Source organism: Chiroxiphia lanceolata, chromosome 2 (genome assembly GCF_009829145.1).
Source record: "Chiroxiphia lanceolata isolate bChiLan1 chromosome 2, bChiLan1.pri, whole genome shotgun sequence".
NCBI classification, from domain to species: Eukaryota; Metazoa; Chordata; class Aves; order Passeriformes; family Pipridae; genus Chiroxiphia; species Chiroxiphia lanceolata.
In genome coordinates, this window is record NC_045638.1 from 95,160,236 (window position 1) to 95,178,777 (window position 18,542).

An 18,542-nucleotide genomic window follows, 5' to 3' on the forward strand; every position below is an offset into this window, starting at 1 on the left:
TGGTCACTGTATGTACCGACGAGGACTGGAGTTTCCTGGAACTGCTTCTATTCAGTAATATCATCATGTTCCTCTGTCCTTTTGCTATAAGAAAAATACAGCAAGTCAACTGGAGGAAAGAGAAGTGGTCTGAGAGAGTCTGAGAAAACTTCAATTCCCATGTTGCCAGAGAATGAGGGAAACAGCTGGGCTTTGACTCTCCCTTTGATGCTTTTCTGAAGTGTTATGCTTCAGCTGCTTGAGCTTTTGCCAAGAGCTGGCTCCTTAATGGAGCAAAACTCTTAGTCTGCCTGCCCATGGCAGGGCTGGAGTGGAGGGTGTTTTGCAAGAGTGCTGGAACTGTCAGATATCCACATTGTCAGGTTTTATGTTTGAAGACATGCAGCAGGCACCTGACAAACCTTGTAGGAAATGGGGGGTACAGCCCCTGAATCACCATCTGGTGCCTTCTCATCCCTCTGTGCCACCACTTGCTCAATGAAACCCCAGCCCATGTGGTAGTCAGCAATTTTGCTTCCTGATAAGGACAGGTCAACCACTGCTCCTTATAAATAGAATTAGTAGTTTGTTTGGGTTTTTTTAGAACAAAGATAATTGGTAAACCTGGACTGCTGGCGTGATACTTTCACCTAGTCCTCTAGTAGAATTGTGCCAAAGCTTGATGGCAGAGCTAAACCTAGGCTGGTGGGATGGTAGCTAGTGTGCCACATACTGTTTTCTTGGGCACCAGCTTACTTTTTTCATGTTGCTTATAGTGATTTCTGTTCTGCTACCTCTGATGCTTTTCATTTTCATCCTGACTCCCAGGTACAGTTTCCTCCCACCCCCTTCACAGTGGTAGTGCAGCGATGTAAAGGGTCAGTGCATCTTTTGATGCAACTGAGGAGGCAGAAATCTGAGCAGTGCTGAGCAATAGGGTACACTGGGCATGGGGACGCTCCCAGAGACTGTGACTGGGAAGGAAGGTAGCGAGAAGCTTCTGCCAGCAGGATGCAAAGGCTGCATGGCAGTGCTTTGGTGGGTAGGAAACTTTGGGCAGGGAAATGAAGCAATTGGACATTTGGCAGAATTGTTAGAAGATTTTCCTAGTGAAATTGCTTATTTTCACAAAGCAAAACTACCATGGTCAGACTTGGACAGGGAGATGGACATGTGTGAGGAGTCAGTCTGTGCGAGTTTTCTGCTTTGATCCTTTCCAAAGATGACCACCCTAAATTCATAAAGGACCCCTTTGCTCCCCCCCCACCATACATACTTGATGTGTGCTGATTTTCAGCTGATTAATTTCTCCATGTTGCCTTGAGGACTGCAATTACTTAAGCTTGTGACATAACTTGTTGGTGACTCTTGCGTTACACAGCATTGTGGTTCCCCACCTCCAAGAGCTGCCTTGCTCCCTTCAGAGATACCTTGATCGGATTCTTAGGAGTGCTGAATACTGGTGTTTCCCAGCCTCCTGAATGGCAGTTAGGGTGGTTCATACCTTTGCAGTGTTTATACTGTGCGCTGCAGCAGTGACCGGTGCCATGCAGCCCATCCCAAATATTTTGCTGTGTGCTGCTGCTGTCGTCTTCAATGCAGCTGTAGGCAGGCTCTGGAGAGAAGAAGCCCCCACGCTGCCGCGATGATCCGGAGAAGCAGTGGGGGTGCAATCTCCAGCCCTGTGTTGGACCGCACCTCCTCACCCTGGCCCGTGTAGCATCCCTACGGATGCAGCGGCACCGGGTTGGCGAGGAAGGGAAAGAGGGGGGGGGAACCCCCAGTTTGTGCGGAGAGAGGAGGAGGGTGGTGGGACGTGCCGCTGCGCGCCGGGACGGTGCCGTGCGGGGGGTGACAGCCGCAGCCCGGCGGGTTGCGGGGGCGGCTCGGGGCCGCCAGGCTGCGCTCTCGGTCCGGCCGCCGCGCCTGCCGCCCTCCCCGGGCGACCGGGGCTTGGGGCACGGCGGAGCCTCGCCGCGAGCGGGCGGTCCCGGGACGGCGGCGGCGGCGGCACCACCGGCGGCGGCACCTGCGGCGGCGGGGACAGGCAGGGCTCGGCGGCCCGTCCGCGCCCCTCGCCCGGCCCGGCATGACGCGGCGGCGCCCCGGCGGCGGCGGGAGGTGGGTGCCGGTAGCCCTGGCCGCGCTCCTGGCCCTGAGAGGTGAGTGCTGCTAGGGTGGAGCGGGGCGCGGTGCCCACGGACGGCGCATCGCCGGGCGGCCCTGGGGTCGCCCGCGCCGGTCCCGCGGCGATGCCCCGTCCGTGGGTAAGTTTTGATTGCGGTCCCGCCGGTGATGCTCGGGAATGCGGCGGCGGGCGAGTGCTTTTGCAGGCAGACGTGGGGAAGGAGCGCTGCTCCACTCGGCTCCTTTTGCTGCCTCCGCTGCACCATCCTTCCTACTATTATTATATGTATACGTATTTTATTTTTTTTTTTACAGTGCTGTAAAACTTGCTTTAATCTGGGCTTCACGTTAGGCTCAGTTGTCTGGGCCTAGCCCCTTGGTAAGCTCACCTGGGTGGAAAACTCTGGTCTATCCCTCAGGCCCTGAGGCAGCAGGGAACTTTCTGCAGAGATGGTGACAGGCTGCCCGGAGCCCTCTGTGTCCCCCGAGGGTCCTCCCCTCTGCCTCCTCCTTCCAGGCGCACGGCACACTGCTTCAGCTCTAAGATACGTGCCTGCCCCTGGGAATGCGGAGACACACACATCACTTCATCACCTCCCGCCCCCAAAGCCCTTCCGAAATAAGGTGTGTACCCTGGTCCCTGTGTGGAGAGGAAACAAATTACATGTGGCAGATGCTACTCACATCACTTAGTGCATTGCCGAAGAGCACCAGGAGGTGCTGTGATAAGGGTAACAGAAGAAATTACAAAGTGCAAGATGTTCAGACTCATCTGTTGATCAGGTGGCAATGACTTATTTCAAGTAATGCCAAACTTTAGAGCAGGCCTGCTCGGTTATGGTTTACTGAGGTCTACAGGGCAATTTTCTACTGATTTATCCAGAGCTCCACTAAGTAGTTTTGCAGAGGTCTGCTCCGCAGTCTGTCTCCGCACAGCTTTGAGATGACTGAGCGCTGCTGCTGGCCACCTTCACTACTGGGACACTGTGAGACTTTCTGCAAGGGATCCCTGAGACTGAGAGGACAGTAAGAAAGTACGAAAACTCTCATGAGAAGACCAGAGATGTCTCAGCAAGGTCTGGATGAAACCTCCTCACAGTCTGGATCTGGGTGGAGTCTGCTGCTTGGGTAGCTGTGCCTAGCTGTTACTGCCCTGTGAGGCACAACAGGCTGTTCCCCTCTACCCAGGACCTGCTGAGAAACAAGTCTTGTGATGGACAAGATCAAATTTTCACAAATGCATCAGCTCCAAAAGCACCCTACATCCTGTCCTCAGAAAATGTTTGGGAATCTGAGTCAGATGTATTAACTGGAAATTGCACCTGCTGACTTCAAAGATATAAATCATAGGGGGAAAAAATTATTAGCATTTAATTGAAAGAAATCATGTCAGCATTCATACTTCATACTATTTGTTTGCTTTCTGTCCTTTTCCCATTTTGTAAAGGGAATTCAATTACTTCCAGGTTCTCAGTGCTACAGTTTTTTTCTGCAGACATTGCAAATGTGTAAATGTCTGGAAAGTTTCTGTGCTTACTGGATTTAGAGGCTTGTAGGTGGTGAAGTGCTTCTATTGATGTGGTATTGCTGCAAAAACATACAACATAATTTTAAGGTTAAAATTAAAGGAGCATTTAATTATCTTTTTAAGATAGAAGATTGACTCAATATCTAGTTTTCTTTTTTGGTTGAGGGCACATGGGAGCAGTGACATTGGAGACAACTGGGTACAGAAACACACTTTTCCATTAAATATTTCTCTGCAATAGCATAGTGCTTTTTCTTGCACTTTCCTTCAAGACTTAAAGACTACCTGAATGAAACACCTGTGTCTCAAGCTCGGCTTTTTTGTTTTTGTCTTAGGAAAAGTCTTTAGAAGTTGGTGGTAGATGAAAATAGCTGTAGTGCACAGTTATTTCTGTGTTACGCAGTGTGGTCGTATTTTCAGTGGTTCTTGAATTTGAATAGAAAACCCTGCTAAGGGATAAGGAACAGACATACACTCATGAAAGGTGAAATTAAATTGGGAGAGTTTTTTTCTAAACAACATTTGCAGAAGATTAGTAAGTGTTTCTGCTCTGGGTTGCCAAGTCTGGTTAAGAACAGTGATTTCTGGTTTGTTTTTTTTTGTTTGGTTTTTTTTTTTTTTTTTTTCTTTTTTGAGGTTTTAGGTTGGTTTAGAATATATAGAAGAAAAACGAGGGGGTCATATGCAAAGCAATACCTAAAGGAAAGGCTTAAAAGTTAAAGGATCAGAAACTGTGAGAGTGTATAATTGGACAAAATACTTAACGCCACACAAATGAAAGGTGTAGGGGAAAAAAGGACCTTGAAGGCCATTTCATAATTCCCACACTTTATACCTGTGATAAAATACAGTCAGACTTCGTAGCGAAACTTCAATCAAGTATTATAGTCCCATTTTCTTATGTGGTTGTGCAATTTGTAAAATAGCAATGATTCTTTGTAACTGGCACTAGATGTCTGCTTTTTCTGGGCCTGTTATATCCATGGTTAATGGTCCTGGGGTAGGGGCAGCATCTATGTTTTCTCTCTAAAGCATTATGAGCTTAATAACTTTGGTGGAAATAATATTTTTTCAAGCTCCTTGGGGAAGTTCAGGGAAAGATAGGAGGGAATTCTGTTTAGACCTTTGAAACCAAACCTGTGAGTGCTAATTAATCCTGCTATGTAGCCAGAAATAGCATACTGCAAATTGTCAAATGTGGTAGAAATCACACATTGGGTACAGTTAGACTGCAGAACTGACTTTTTTTTTTTTTAACTGCATATGTTTGGATCCTGTGGCATAGTATTGCAACAGGGGAGATTTCAGTGTCTTACAGTCCACCACAGCTGGATCTTGCAAGAGCAGGGTAGGGTGTAGGGGCGAGGGTACCTGGCAGCAGTGTATTAATGCAGCAGCAAGTCCACAACTTTTCACATGACTTTTCTAGTCTTCACCTGAAGTCACTCTCCTGTCGGTTTGGGGTTCTCACAGCTGAAAGTGTTTTGGCCTTGCAGCACCCTTGTGCTAGCCCGCGTATCCTTCCCAGCCCTGCACCAGGTCCTCAGCCCTTAGCAAGAGAATACTGTGTCAGTTCTTCGCCCTTCCACGCTTATGCAGTTTTTTTGGAACAGATTGCCATTTGTGTCAAGCTGTGTGGTTTTGTGACGTGTAGATAAATCATTTTGCTCACGACCTGACCTTGGTCCCCAGCGGTAAACACAGATGCATTAACTACTTCTTGCATCTCTGAAGTGGGCATCATTCCTTTATTCTGGAAACCAATTCTTTATCTCTGTTTCTTCAGTATTGCCTAAACCACAATTTTCTTTTATAAGATTCTATTCTCGAGGGATCTCAAAGTGCCTCAAGAGCAGCTATATTTAGTTTCTCGGTACTAATACGGATATAAAAAGTATGGTATAAACAACTCTTTAAGAAACTTAGGAATCCTTTTTCCTGCCTTCATTGTGGAGTAGTGTTTTTATTCTTATGTCAATAGTACAGATGGAGAAAGTGGGACCCAGAGAGACCTCGTGACCCACTGAAGGTCAGCGGATGCTGGTAGTAGTCTTGAGTGTCTTGGTGCAAACTATAACCACAGGAGAATGCTTAAATTTATGCAGCAGGTTAAGCAATAATGTAATGGTCCACTTTAGGGATGTTCACTACTAAATTGTGGTGAGTCATCTATATTTAGTAGGATGCTACTATCATCGTGCTTTTTAAGTAAAGTGCTTTTAACACAGTTATTTCAAGGAGAAGTGCATGCACTGAAAATCTGTTCTTTGTAGTTTTCTCCTTGTGGAGCACTAATGCTGCCTTCCCTTTTGTAAATGTTCGGAGGGAAATTTAGCTCTTGGTTGTTTAACAAATAGTGGTGTAACAAAGACTGTTCCCTGGTTAATACTACCTTGTGTTTGCACAGTCATTTATGAACATTAACTAATAGAGAGTCTCCAAACTTACTTTGTGAGGGCAGTCAGTTTGATTAATAGCATGGAAAACTGATGTGTGCAGGGATGAACTGATTTTCTTGCTGTCAGGTAGGGCATCTGCCTAGCCTCTCCTTTAGAGCAGTCACAATTACAGGGCTTCTAGTCATATGCCTCCCTACTTTTTTCTCGCAAGTGTTTCATGTCTTTTGCACCAGGGAGAAAGCACAGCATTTTTAACTGTGCACAGGGAATTATTATTTTTTTTTTTTTCTTACAAGTTTTCATCTTTTTGGTTTTGGAGGTCACTTGTGTCTTTTCTGGCTTCTGCCTTTTTTTCTCTGCTTGAGCTGAGCTGAGAACAAATGCCTTGTTTCATCCGGATTGAGGAATTTGGCTTCATTCTAGACGGAAATAGAAGTCAAATGCCTTGATGGTTTTAAAAGGAAATTTTTGAGAGAAATTCCATCTTATGATACTGATATTGTGTCTCTTTGTGGAATTGTATTATTACAATACAGGAAAGTACCTTAAGCAAAATGGTATTTTTATGTGAAAAGTCAAAACTTTTCATCCCAAAGATGCTTAAGTTGGATGTTTCTGTATTTTTTATTTTTTTCACTCTGTTCTTTCTTTTGAAACACAGTTATGATTTTACAAAACATTCAATGTTTGATAAGTTTTGGTTTTGTGGAAGTAACTGCAGTAAAAGCCTTAGTGGTTGCTACTTTTTGTTTCTATAGGGCATTTACAAAGAGCAGTGATAAAAAACAACTTGCAGCATTTGGTGGTAGTAGTACACAGGCTCTACCCATTATTTTAGCCATCTTGACACATGTATGCAAACATCATGTACATGTATGTGGCATTGCTGCTGTCCTTTCTGTATTCGTTGTGCTGTAGAACATTGCCTGTACCAAAAGAGGCATTTTATGGCATATGAAGTAAGGAAAGTTTCTGTTTAAAAAATACAGCCCATTTCTTAATCTTTGCTTCCCCTTCTGGAACAGTTACTGGAGAAGTCAGAATAGTACTAGCAGTTCAAGCTCAGTCTCTTATTAATAGTGCATGTGCAGAGCCACAGGTCTCCTCCTGGCAGCATAGCATACTTGTACATTGCATCTCTGCATGAAGTTAATTTCAAATGTAATCTTGGCATTAGACTGATCAGACTGTTTCCTTAGGGACAAAAACTTGTGTATTTATTTTCTCATACCCTCGTGAGCCAACCTAGCTATGAGACCACAAGCTTGTGTTTCACAAGCAACAGCGGGAAAAAGCCAGTGTTTGAAGTTCACTTAGTTATGTCTGGGGTCCAGTTTCACTTGGAATGCTGAAGCCAGGAGTGTCGTTTGTGGGGAGGTGAAAGCACACTGTTTGCAATATATGGTGCATTTCTGCAGCAGCCTGTCTAAGGAGTGCTGGGTCAGGTCAGAGCACTGGTCTGTGGTGGCATGGCCAAAGCTGGATGCTTCAATGGGAGGTGCCAAAACCTCCAGAGAGCGCAATCGGTACCAAACATTTAGCAAAGAGGACTCTGGTGTTGGGCCAGAGCCACAGGAATAGGCTGGAATAGTATGTATTGCTCAGAACTTCAATGCCTACACAAGCCAATTTTCTCTTAATTTCATGGCATGTCCACACTCCACTTCCTTGCCATAAAATGAATTAGGTCATATGTATTCCTTCTGTCAATGCAAAGCGAATAAAATGTCCATCCCCTCCCCTTTCCTCAGAGAAGCCCCTTCCACTTGCAAAGCAACAGATATAAAACTTCCTGCCTTGCCAGGAGCCAGGTTGAGCTGGGCTAAACAAGCCCCTTCTTGCAGCCTCTTCAGTTGGTGTTTGGAAGAGTTAGTGTACAATCCCACTGGGCACCAACACTTCAGCCTCCCAAATAGAGTGGACTGCAGGCAGGCTGTCCAGACTCGGCTCTTCCTCTGCCTGACATATTAACAGCACCTGCCGAGAGCAAGTGGGTTAGTACACCCTCTCTGCATGCCCACTGGGGAGCCTACTTCCTAATCCTCGTTAATTAGAAGTTGGCTGATGCCTGGAAGCATAAGGGTATAGTCCTGCTATGCTCTTTTCTTTCTATTTTTTCATTTTCAAAAAAATTTTCATTCTACCTGACATGTCTGTGGATATTCCCAGTATCCTTATAAATGCGTAGGCCTCTATGACTTCTGCTGTTTAGAATAAGGAGGAAAAGTAAAAACAGAAAAGGAAAATAATAATATTTTCCTTATGTCCAGTCATGTTTCTTGCTCTTCAGTTATGTTGAACAACCTTTCGTTTTTTCTCTTGAAAAAACAAACAAACAAACAAAAATATAGAGAAGCACATTTCCCTTCTTCATTTCCATTTGATAATTTCTTTCTATGTAACTTGTCTCCAAATTTAATTGTCCGAGTTTTAACTGTGCTTGACCACTAAGTGTTTTTGAGGAGTGAATGATGAAACCTTTCTCTGCCTTCTGCATTTTCAAATTTGCCATCCAGAAGTAACCACAGCAGTTCCAGCTGAGGGTGCACTGCTAGTGTTCATGGTGGCATTTGAATACTTCCAGCATCCTTTTCAACCTCCGCCTTTAGACATCCTAACAGCTTGCTTGCTTCTTTGACCACTGTTACATGTTGAACAGATGTTTTCATTTAGCTGTTCACAGTGATACCAAGATATTTTTCTCAAGTGATTACATTTGAATTAGAGCCCCATGGTATGTGAGTAGTTCAGATTATTCTCTCAAGTTCTTATTACTGTCCGTTTGGTAATGTTGAATTTCATCTTGCATTATGCTGCCCACTTGCTGAGCTTTGTCAGATCCCTTGGAAGTCTATCTCAATCTTCTTTTGTCTCAGCCAGCCCAAATCACTTTGCCAGCTTCCTGTCTCTCTTCCAGATATTAAGGAATAGATTAAACCACCCCAGAACTGGTATGAAACCTGGGGGTAATCCTTTGTAATCAGGGCCAGAGCAAGGACAGGGGGAGAGGGGCTCCCATGCTTCTGAGCCTGGGCCCTGAGTGGTGGGGCAGCAGCTCTGGACTCAGTCTGACCCTGAGTGGCCTGAACCCCACTGAGTGTGAAGCAAGGGGGGGGAGTTCCCACACCAGGCAAGCAGTGGACAGGTCTGTCACTGAACTGGCATCCTGCCCAGAACAATTTAGCAGGTGCACTTTGAAGTGGCAGAAAATTAATCACTTAGTCCTGTCCTTTTCCTTCCAAAATTCAAGTGGATTGAATGTCCACAAGTTCCCCTGAGCAGAGATCAAGCTGGTTTGTCTCCTGTTATGTACTTTTTGGGGCTTAGGGTATTGTTCTGGTTTAACCAAGCCCTGCTGCAATTTCCAGGCTATCCTATACCCTCTCTTAGGGAGAACATTGCTAACTTCAGGAACCACCTGACTTAGTAAGAGCTTGCTTGTCTTTGCTAGCAGTACAGCCACTTGAGAAATTTCATTCTCCTCCTGTTCAGCACTTCTGGACCTGTCCTTTGAATGTACTGAAATGATTGTTTGTTTTTTCATTTTGCACTCAGTCCTAGCTACCATTTTATGAAGCAACTGCTTAGACTGAATCACTTCTTGTTCCTTTTGTTTGGCCACACAATGTGCTCCCTTGCTTCTCAGCAGTTTTTTGTTTAGGGGCACCTACTGCCTTGTCAGTGTCGATGCTGAGATTGCTTCAACACACCATTGTACAGAGTGTAACAACTTTAATTTTGCTGCTTTTGGAGTTAGGTTGTTTTGACTGTTTCTACTTGTAATTGTTTTTTTTTCTAACATTCGAGAGGCACAGTGCAAAGTTCTGGTACTGTTTTTCTTACAGGGATGTTAAATTTGATTATGTAGCAGTCTCCGGTCCTTTGTGTCTTTGTCACAATTGCAGTTCCCGTTACTTAGTATCTTTGCATCAATTGCAGTGTTTTAGATTCTGAGTGCCCTGGGACAAGTTGTTCCAAGTCCTACCTACGCTCTTTAAGACGCTGCAGAATTGTAACCTGCTGTGACACTCAGCTAATTCCTGAACATGTTGCTGAAGTCACTATTTTTTTGTTTATTTTGACTTTGTTCCTTTGCTCTCACTTCACATGGTGCAGTAGATATTCCTTACCTGATCAGCAGGCCATTGGTAAATCCAGGTTGCTTTAGTGAGATTTGGGTTTTAGTTAGCTTTTCCCCCTCTTCAGCCTTGGCTATCCAGATGGGATTTGTGTATCACCCATCTTGCAGGTTGATGTCTCTGCCTTTTTACCCACTCTGGATTTCCAGGCGGGTCATTAGTCTGTGATAAGTTCTGCAGCTGTGGGCACACAGACTACAAGACATGCCGGACACTTTGTTGGTTGATATGGCTGTATAAAGTGGATGGGTATGGCTCACTGCAGGCTTCAGCATCAAACCTGAAATGCTCCTTGGAGCCTTTTGCTCCAGCTTCACAACTGCCTTGTGTTCACATGTGGTCTGTCAGCATTAGCTGCACTCTACGAAATGTTTGGTTTAGAAATGATATCTCAGAAAGTACAGCCCTGTTTCTTGGCTAAAAAGTCCCTGGGTGCTCCTGCAGGGAGTGCTCTGAGTCCCTCCAGTTCTTGTGCGTCACTAGTTCTGCTACCTCTCACTGCTTGTGCCAGTGAGTGGGGCCTGAAGCTCACCATGACCCTTGGGGAAGGAGAGAGGGGTGCATGGAAAGACCTTATTGTTTTAGTGAAGATGCTTGAGAAAAAGTGCCAGAGGGCTTCTGCAGGGCACTGCTTGGCTTGTGTGGCTTCTGGGCTGCTTCCATAGCTGAGTGTGTTTCACTGTTTGATGGGGTTTGATGTCTAGATGTCTCCATTGGTTGTGGAGCTGCTAGGCTGCAAACCTGCTTGGCTTTTGGGCTGTGTGCTGTGAGCTAGTGGCTCGGAGAGGTTAGGAGGACCTTGGCTACATGGCAGAGGGACAGAATAGCCTCTATCTGTCTGCAAAATTATCATGTCCTTGGCTTGTCAAGGGCAGCTCTTCCTTTTGCCTCTGAAACAGCTGGTGTGCCCTGGGCCCTTATTACGGGACTCATCCGCAATCAGCGCCTCCCTCTTTTGCACTGAAAATGCCTTGGATACAGAGAGTAGGCTTGTGTTTCTAAGCTGCATGGAGTTGCAGCAAGGCTGCGTTTTGCTTGTTCTTTGAGGAATGCTGTTATATTAGTTAGCTCTACAGTAGCTTTTTTGCATAGTTTCATCTGTTCCTGCTGCTCTCATCCCTATTCCCAGTGGCTGCTTTGCCTTTTTTTTTTTTTCCTTTTGTGAGACTGCATTTCAGCTGCCACATTGACAGCAGTTGTCTGTTTATCCACAGAATAGGTACAACGCAGGCAGGCTTCCCCCACCCTCTTAGTCCCCATCCTCCAGCCCTCCTGGACTACATCCCCCGTCCCCCACCGCTTCACCTTCACTGGGAGCTCCAGCCCTGAGCCAGAGGGCTCAGCTGGAGGGGACTGCTGCGGGCGAAGGGGGGGAGATGAGGCATCCCACCACCACCGGCTTGTGTTGCATCCTAATTGCAAATAGCCCTTCCGGAGTCAGCAGTTTGTGGGAATAATTGACAGGAGGTGCCGGCGAGGTGCTGAGTCAGAGCGAGGTGTGCTTGCCAAGTCACTGCAGCAGAAGGAGTCCGCTCGCCTCGCGTGGAGGGAAGCCAATGGACGGTGGGTTTCCTAGCTGCCTTTTGGGCCTCTTTCTTTCTTTTCTCTGAGGCTGCAACTCAGCAGCGATGATGCTGTGCATGCAAGGGAGAAACCAGGGGAGCGGGGGAGCTCTTTATTTTTTGCTTTTTCCTTTTTGATTTTTTTTTGGCTGTGAGTGCTGGGGATTAGGAAATGTGGGCTCCATTCCCACCTGCTGCCACTGGGTCTCTGTGCTGCCATTTCTATGCTTCAAACAAGTAGAAGGGGTAGAAAACACATATTGGGGTTAGAGTCGAGTGAGTGGCCCTAGTGAAAGATTGATCTCTCCTGAGAGAGGAAAAGCAGCATGTGACACCCTCAGCCAAGCAAGGGGGATAGCTATGCAAGCCAAAAAACCTGCAAAATAAAATGATTGAAAAGGTGGTTTGTCCTGTCCTTCCTGAGGGTTACTTCTGCTGCAGTGTCCTACCATTTGTTTAGGGGTTTGAAATCACTTTTTAGACATGCAGGAAGATGAGTGCTTGTCCTATATACATCTAGCACCTGATGGACCTCCAGGTCAGGCTTGTGAGAGCCCTGCCATTTATTCCTGACCTTCTTGAGTATGGCTAGCATCAGTGTTTATACTACAGCTGAATCTGTCCCAGAGATCTGGGACAGGTAGCACAGGCTACCATTTTCCTACCTTGGACAAAAGTTGGTATATGTTTGCACAGTGATCTAAATATATGTGTCTGCTCTGTGCTCCTTTGTAGGGAGAGCATATTATTTTTGCTTTTAGCAACCACTCTGTAGAAAGAGAGAAGCGTGAAGACAGAGGCCCATGTATTTTTCAGAACCTTTCATATCTATGCTTCATCCACCCACCCACGTTTTTAATGTTAATCTTTGTATAATCTTTCTCTTCACTGACTCAGGTAACAGCCATGTTATCTAGATCATCATGCAGCTGATGGGGAAAACTGAGGCCCAGAGATGGGAAGTGCCTTTCCCACAGTCATGCAGGATTCCCATGGGCAGCCTGGGCTTGAAGCCTGCATCTCCTGAGTGCCAGCCCATGCCTTCCCCACAGGACCATGATGCCTGTCCACTGATTTAGTTAGTGGCCTGCTGGATACTTTTCACCCTGAGTTTTTATGGCAGTGGCTCCTGGATGGTTATCAACTTTGAGCCTTTAAAGAAAATCTGTGGTGACTAAATTGAAAGCTTCTCTTCCCTCATCCTTGTCTCAACCACCTTCATGATGAATATCATGCATGGCACCCCCAGAAGGGTGGCCCTGGGGTCACTGGGGATGATGTCTCTCTTCCTTGACTCTGGCTTGCTGCCTGTTCACATGCTGGTTGCAGTCTGTGACACTGGTGGCAATCTTAAACCATCTGTGCCTTGAGGACCCTTTGGAGGAAATCTTTCCCTGCTTGCTTTTTCTGTGAAATCAACCAGGGATAGCTTAGAAGGTTTGGGAGGCTTAGTATCCTTGCTACATTACTCGCCTGCCTTCAATTTGTGTTTCAGTGTGAGCTTTGCAATGGATGGTGGAGATGTGCTAGCCAGAGCACTGCTATAGAGGAGTGGATCTGGTCCTCATGCATTTTGAATTATTGTCTTCATTTCTCAAGGAAACCATAGTTTCCATCTAGTTTAATGCAGCCCTCCCTCCTTATCCACTCTCTACCCATGGTGTGGCTTCACTCTGGAAATGGGAAAAAAAATAAAACACTGTCTGTTACAATTGGGATTTTATGAGGTACCTGTGGGAATTAAGCACTCAATTCCCCCAGGTTCCTTTTGAACAGCCTAGCTGATGTGAATTTATGTTGAAAATAAGCAAGGAGTGGAAGCAGTCTTGTCAGCAGAACCACAGCTGTTCTTCCTGTGTTTGGTGTAGCAACTGCCACGGTAAAGCTTATTTAGCTTTTAAGGTCTCTAGGTCAGGACCTAGGACTGGAGTTTGCAAGAGGTGTCTGATGTGAGTGGACCCTTGCTTGCTCTGACCCTGAGCTGAGGGTCTTTTAAAACACTCATAAGTACTGTGGAAATACTAGTGTGTAATAACACTGTGTGTAGGGCCCCTGTGCTGTGCTCAGGCTTGACAAATGCACCTGACATCCACTGGGCCAAGGACTGAGTCTGCTAAGAGTCAGTCCAGAATGGTGAAACTCTGCAAAACCAACCCTTTTTTCATTTCCAAGGAGTAAAAACGTGTATGGATGGTGAGGTGTAGCCTTTAGTTGCAACTCACAGCCAGTAGCAGCAATAGAATTTGCTTTGCAGAAAATTGAGAGATTCTTTCTACAGCTGCAAGAATCTTTTTTTATTCTCTTCCTCCATAACCAAGGAATGACAGCTTGCATCAGTTTTCCACAAATGGAGAAATTCAGTGACAATCATCACACTTTTAATTAAAAGTAAACAGTTATGATATTAAAAAAATAAACAACTGCTGGAGACCAAACAAGTAGTGGAATATAGCTGTCACTTAGAATAAGGCAGGACACGAACAAGATGAAAAAGCTGCCTTCATCCTTGCTTGTGAGTAAGAACTCTTTATAGATTTTGTTTTCACGGCTAAAATGAATTTCATAGCGTATTTTAGGTTTTTTTCCTGGAATTTGTTGCACTGGCCATATAGCCAGGGCACAGCTGGCAGCTTCTCTTGCAGCTTCAGAAGGGGAAAAGCGATTCGAGTGAGGATGCTGCCAACCCTGTGAGCCAGCGCAGAGCCGGCAGGTCCCAGGAAGCCACTGTTTTCCGCTGCCAGTGATCTTCTTCTAGATCTTCCTCTTCCCTTGGCTCTCTGATGCGTGTCTCCTGCATCTCTCACCTTTATGAAAGAGTTCAATATGTGGCTTGATGGACACAAAGAAATGTCCGGCCTTCACTGTGAATTTATATGAAATGGGCCCAAGTTGTGTAAATCTCATTAAATTAGCCAACTGTGTAAGACTTCCATTTGTTTTGGCTTTGCTTAGAGAACAGCTTGGATTGTTCTCTCAGATTTGAAGAGTTATTCAGCCTTGGAGCTCAAAATCAAATCACAGTCTAAAATCAGACCAGGTCTCCTTAGCTCAGGTTTTAAAAGAGAAACGTATTACACTCCAAGTCCATTAAAGTCAAAAGGCTGCCTTAATGCGTGTGTGTATATATATAATACATAATAATGCATACATAACTGGACAGCCAAAATAAAGCAGCACTGGGAAATGCAAAAGTTAATGATGCCTTGTTATGTATCCTCTATCATTTATGGCATGAATCCTGTATCTTTTATGGCATGAATTTTATATTCTAAGTGGTAGTAAGATTAGAGGTAGGTGAATAATTTATAGCAAATAATTTATTTAATGAATTCCTCTTCCATTTCTATTTGCAAATTGTTTGTGAACATCCTGTGGTTTCTTTGCATTTTACTTATTTGAAATTACTTACTGAATAGCTTCTACAAATAATATTTGACATACCACAAGCTTATGAGCAGGTTTGGTGTTTCTTTTTTTATTGGAGCATTTCAGCTCCAGGTTTTGTTGCTCACCAGTGATACAGAGCAAAAGTTCTTGCCACAGTATTTCACTATTCTGACAACTAAAAGTAATTGTTAAAATTCAGCAGTTTCTGAAAGGTATCGAGAATTAGCTATTACTTTTTAATGATTATTCAGACTGTTTGCGTGGATAGGCAAGTTCAAAATTCACTTTTGTCAGCGAGTGCTAAAATTGCTCAAAATGTGTTACTTCCTTGTACATTCACGTCACTGAATTAGAATAGTTGCAGAAATGAACAGAATGCTGTAGAGTCCACAGTGTGCTGTGCATATGCCTGACTTCAGGCATATTCTTGAGTAGATGCGTAAGTGGTAGAGTGGCAAATTATGAACTTCAGCATGTGTTTAAGTGGTTTTCTGAATTAGGGACCAAAATAGAGAAAAAAGGAAATTTATCTTTCATGAAAATGAACATGCAAGAGAATTTTGTTTCCTCATCTGCAGTTATGGGGCAATGCATCTTTCAAATAGGGAGGGGGAGAGGGGAAAGCAATGATTTAAATATTGCATTAGCTTGCAGTATTTTTGGTTTCATCAAACACAAGGCAGTTAATCTGAAATTTCCCACACATGTCATTCTCTGTATTTTCCCCCCTTAAATATTGGAGGAATTAACATGAATAGTTGAAAAAAACCCCAACAAACCCACCAAATAAAAAACCCTCACCAAGAATCCTCAGCCATTAGTTTCAGTTGCTATTTTACTTATATCTTCATTTTTAAAGATTTCTCAGATTTCAGAATATTTTCCATCCACTTATCATGACTCTAAAAAAAGTTCATTTGGAAATATTAAATACTGTTTGACAAAAGTGACCATCAGAGAAAGGAAGTTTCTCTGGGTCTGCAAGGAATAGGTATGAGTTACTCTAGCATCTTAAAGAGCTGTCATAACAATGTAAACTGTTAAAGGTTTACATTCTTCTGTGCAACTTTTGAAAGCTACAGGTTGTGGAAAGCAGCTTCTAAAGTTTTGTGATGCATCCTTCAGCTTTGTAACGCAGATGGTGTTTCACTGGCCTGCCTGGAAGGCACAGCTGAAGAGTCGATTTTGTGGGTTTGTGAACCAGTGAGGCCTCATGTTCTTCCCATTTGTGCCTTCAGGCTGAACTTTGTGGGCTCTCTTATGTCTAGCAGAGGGTTGAGTGTGGCAGCGAGCACCTCACCTGTACCTGCCCATCTAATTTCATGAACCCTATGGAGAAGTAATATCTAAGGCCTTTACTGTCAGAGCAGGGAGGGTGCAGGTGCCTTGTGTTCCAAGGAAACAGTTGTTTCTGGGCCACAATGCCCATGGACGTATTGAGTCGAAGTAGCTAGTAGAAGATCACAAATGGCTCAGGCCAGTGTGGTCTGGAATCTGGGAAGAGAAAAAGCCATCTCTAGGTGATGAATGATGTGTGGGATGCAACTGCAGAAATAGGCAGTCAATTTTGGGTGAAGAATAACAACTGTTCCTGCTGACTTGCAAGGGCTAAAATGACCTCTTTGGAGCAGAGAGTCAGAGGAATAAGGTGTTATTTCTTATGCCAGTGATCAGAAATGCACTTGAGCCATGCTCTGCACCAAAGCCCCAGACCAGACATATCACAGGGATAATCCTGCAAAATGTGGTCATCAATGTCTGCCAATGCTTGTATGCAAGCAACTTGCATAATATACATGAGAAGAGGGATTTTTCCAGAGGGAGGGTTTTTGTACCTCTGTGCACATGTCTTACCCTTTAGGAGATGATCTAGATCCCAATCTTGCACACACAGAAATCAATAGGAGTTTCAGCTTTGTGTAGTTGGGAAGGTGAGGAAACCTTTGTCAGGCAGAAGAAAGGAGTGCTGGAGCTGGACTAGCAGTATGTGCTGCAGGGAGGACTGTGGAGTCCCTGGACTGTGTGTTCCCCAATCTGTATTGCTATTTATTGATCCATGCTCCTCACCCAGTGTCTTCCTCCATGTTCTGTCCTGTGATTCCAGCCCCAGGGCTGGAGAGGATCCTGTGAGGAAAAGCTGGCAGTGGAATTCCAAATTTTATACCAATAGTCTTCTTTCCTCTTTCTAAGGCTTCCTGAGCATTAAGCACAGAAAATTTATCCACACTTATTGCTCATCTTTGGCACCTTTTATGATCTCAGTGCCGAACACTGTGAAATTAGAAAGCAATCACCTATACCAAACAAGATAAACAACAAATGGTCCCAACAGTCTACCATGTGTCCTGTCACACTACAGGGATGCCTTTAGCAGCAAAATAAGCAGCACTGCATTAGGTTTAAAGGTGCAATGATGCTGTATCCTGCAAGAGCTGTGGGCACTTGTATCTATGACAGGAAAAGCATCAAGAGACTGCTTGAGGTAATTACATCCTCATTATTTTGAGACCACAGCCTGGTCAGCTCAGGAAGGTGGGAGATCAAAGACCGTTTCTGAATTTAGCTTGGGCTCACTTTCATAGAGCCTTGAGATGAAAATGGCAGAGGAGGTTAGTTTGCAAAGAAGTGTGGCTATGTCTCCATCCAGTGGCTAGTGCCACTGATGACGAGTCAGCATCCCACAGAAATCCAGCTTTATTTGGGGAAATGTCCCAAAAGAAGGATGTGGCAGAGGGGAGGCTGCCTTCCTAAAACTGACTTTTATAGAGGTCTGAGATGTGTTTTAACTTGTCTTGTGCCTTTCTTTCTTGTCCTGTGTCCAGTGTTATAAACGTAGACTTATTGATTATATCAATAAAAATATAATATAATAATAATCATAATCATTATTATTAGCTATGTTACACTACCTTGGGGAAGATCCTGGTTATGCCAACTGGTTCTACTGTGATTCCAATGGGATGGTGCACAGTTTCATACCTAAATGGCTGTGGCCATACATCAGGCTCACTCTGTCTCTCACAGTCAGCCAGGACAAGTTGAAACAGGCAAAAGGAAAGAAAATAGACAAATTTCCGCATCCACAGCAGCTGGAGTGAACGCCAAACAGATGGGCTCTTCCACCCCGATTATCCTAACCTCCTAAATATAGAAATACAGGCTTTTTTTTTTGCTTCTTCTCTTCCATTTTTTTTATAAATTTAAATTACCCGAGGGGGTGGTGTTAGCTCACGCTAGGGCAGTGCTAACGAGTGCAAATAGAAGTCATCTGCTGACAGAGTCAGATCACGGCTTCTGCTCATGACTATCCCCTCACCCTGCCCACACGCATTTTTCCCACTGGTAATGTGGGGATGAGTAGGGGCTGAAGCCATTATCTCTGTGGGGTAGGAAAATTTGTATGTGTGCATGAACCAGCTTT

The 18,542-nt window shown here is 44.7% G+C and overlaps 1 protein-coding gene across 2 annotated transcripts in view; it reads left to right on the forward strand.

Annotated features, from left to right (window-relative positions):
• Positions 1–1,586: 1,586 nt before the first annotated feature.
• The window catches only part of IGSF11 (immunoglobulin superfamily member 11), a 101,807-nt gene continuing 84,851 nt past the window's right edge, over positions 1,587–18,542 (forward strand). Inside the window, exon 1 of one of the 2 annotated variants that reach the window (XM_032680360.1) lies at positions 1,587–2,141. In XM_032680360.1, coding sequence (XP_032536251.1) covers positions 2,069–2,141 — 73 coding nt within the window. In that variant the 5' untranslated portion in view covers positions 1,587–2,068. Of the gene's footprint in view, positions 2,142–11,585; positions 11,736–18,542 lie in introns of those variants that run through there. The other variant, XM_032680361.1, reaches the window with a different exon arrangement.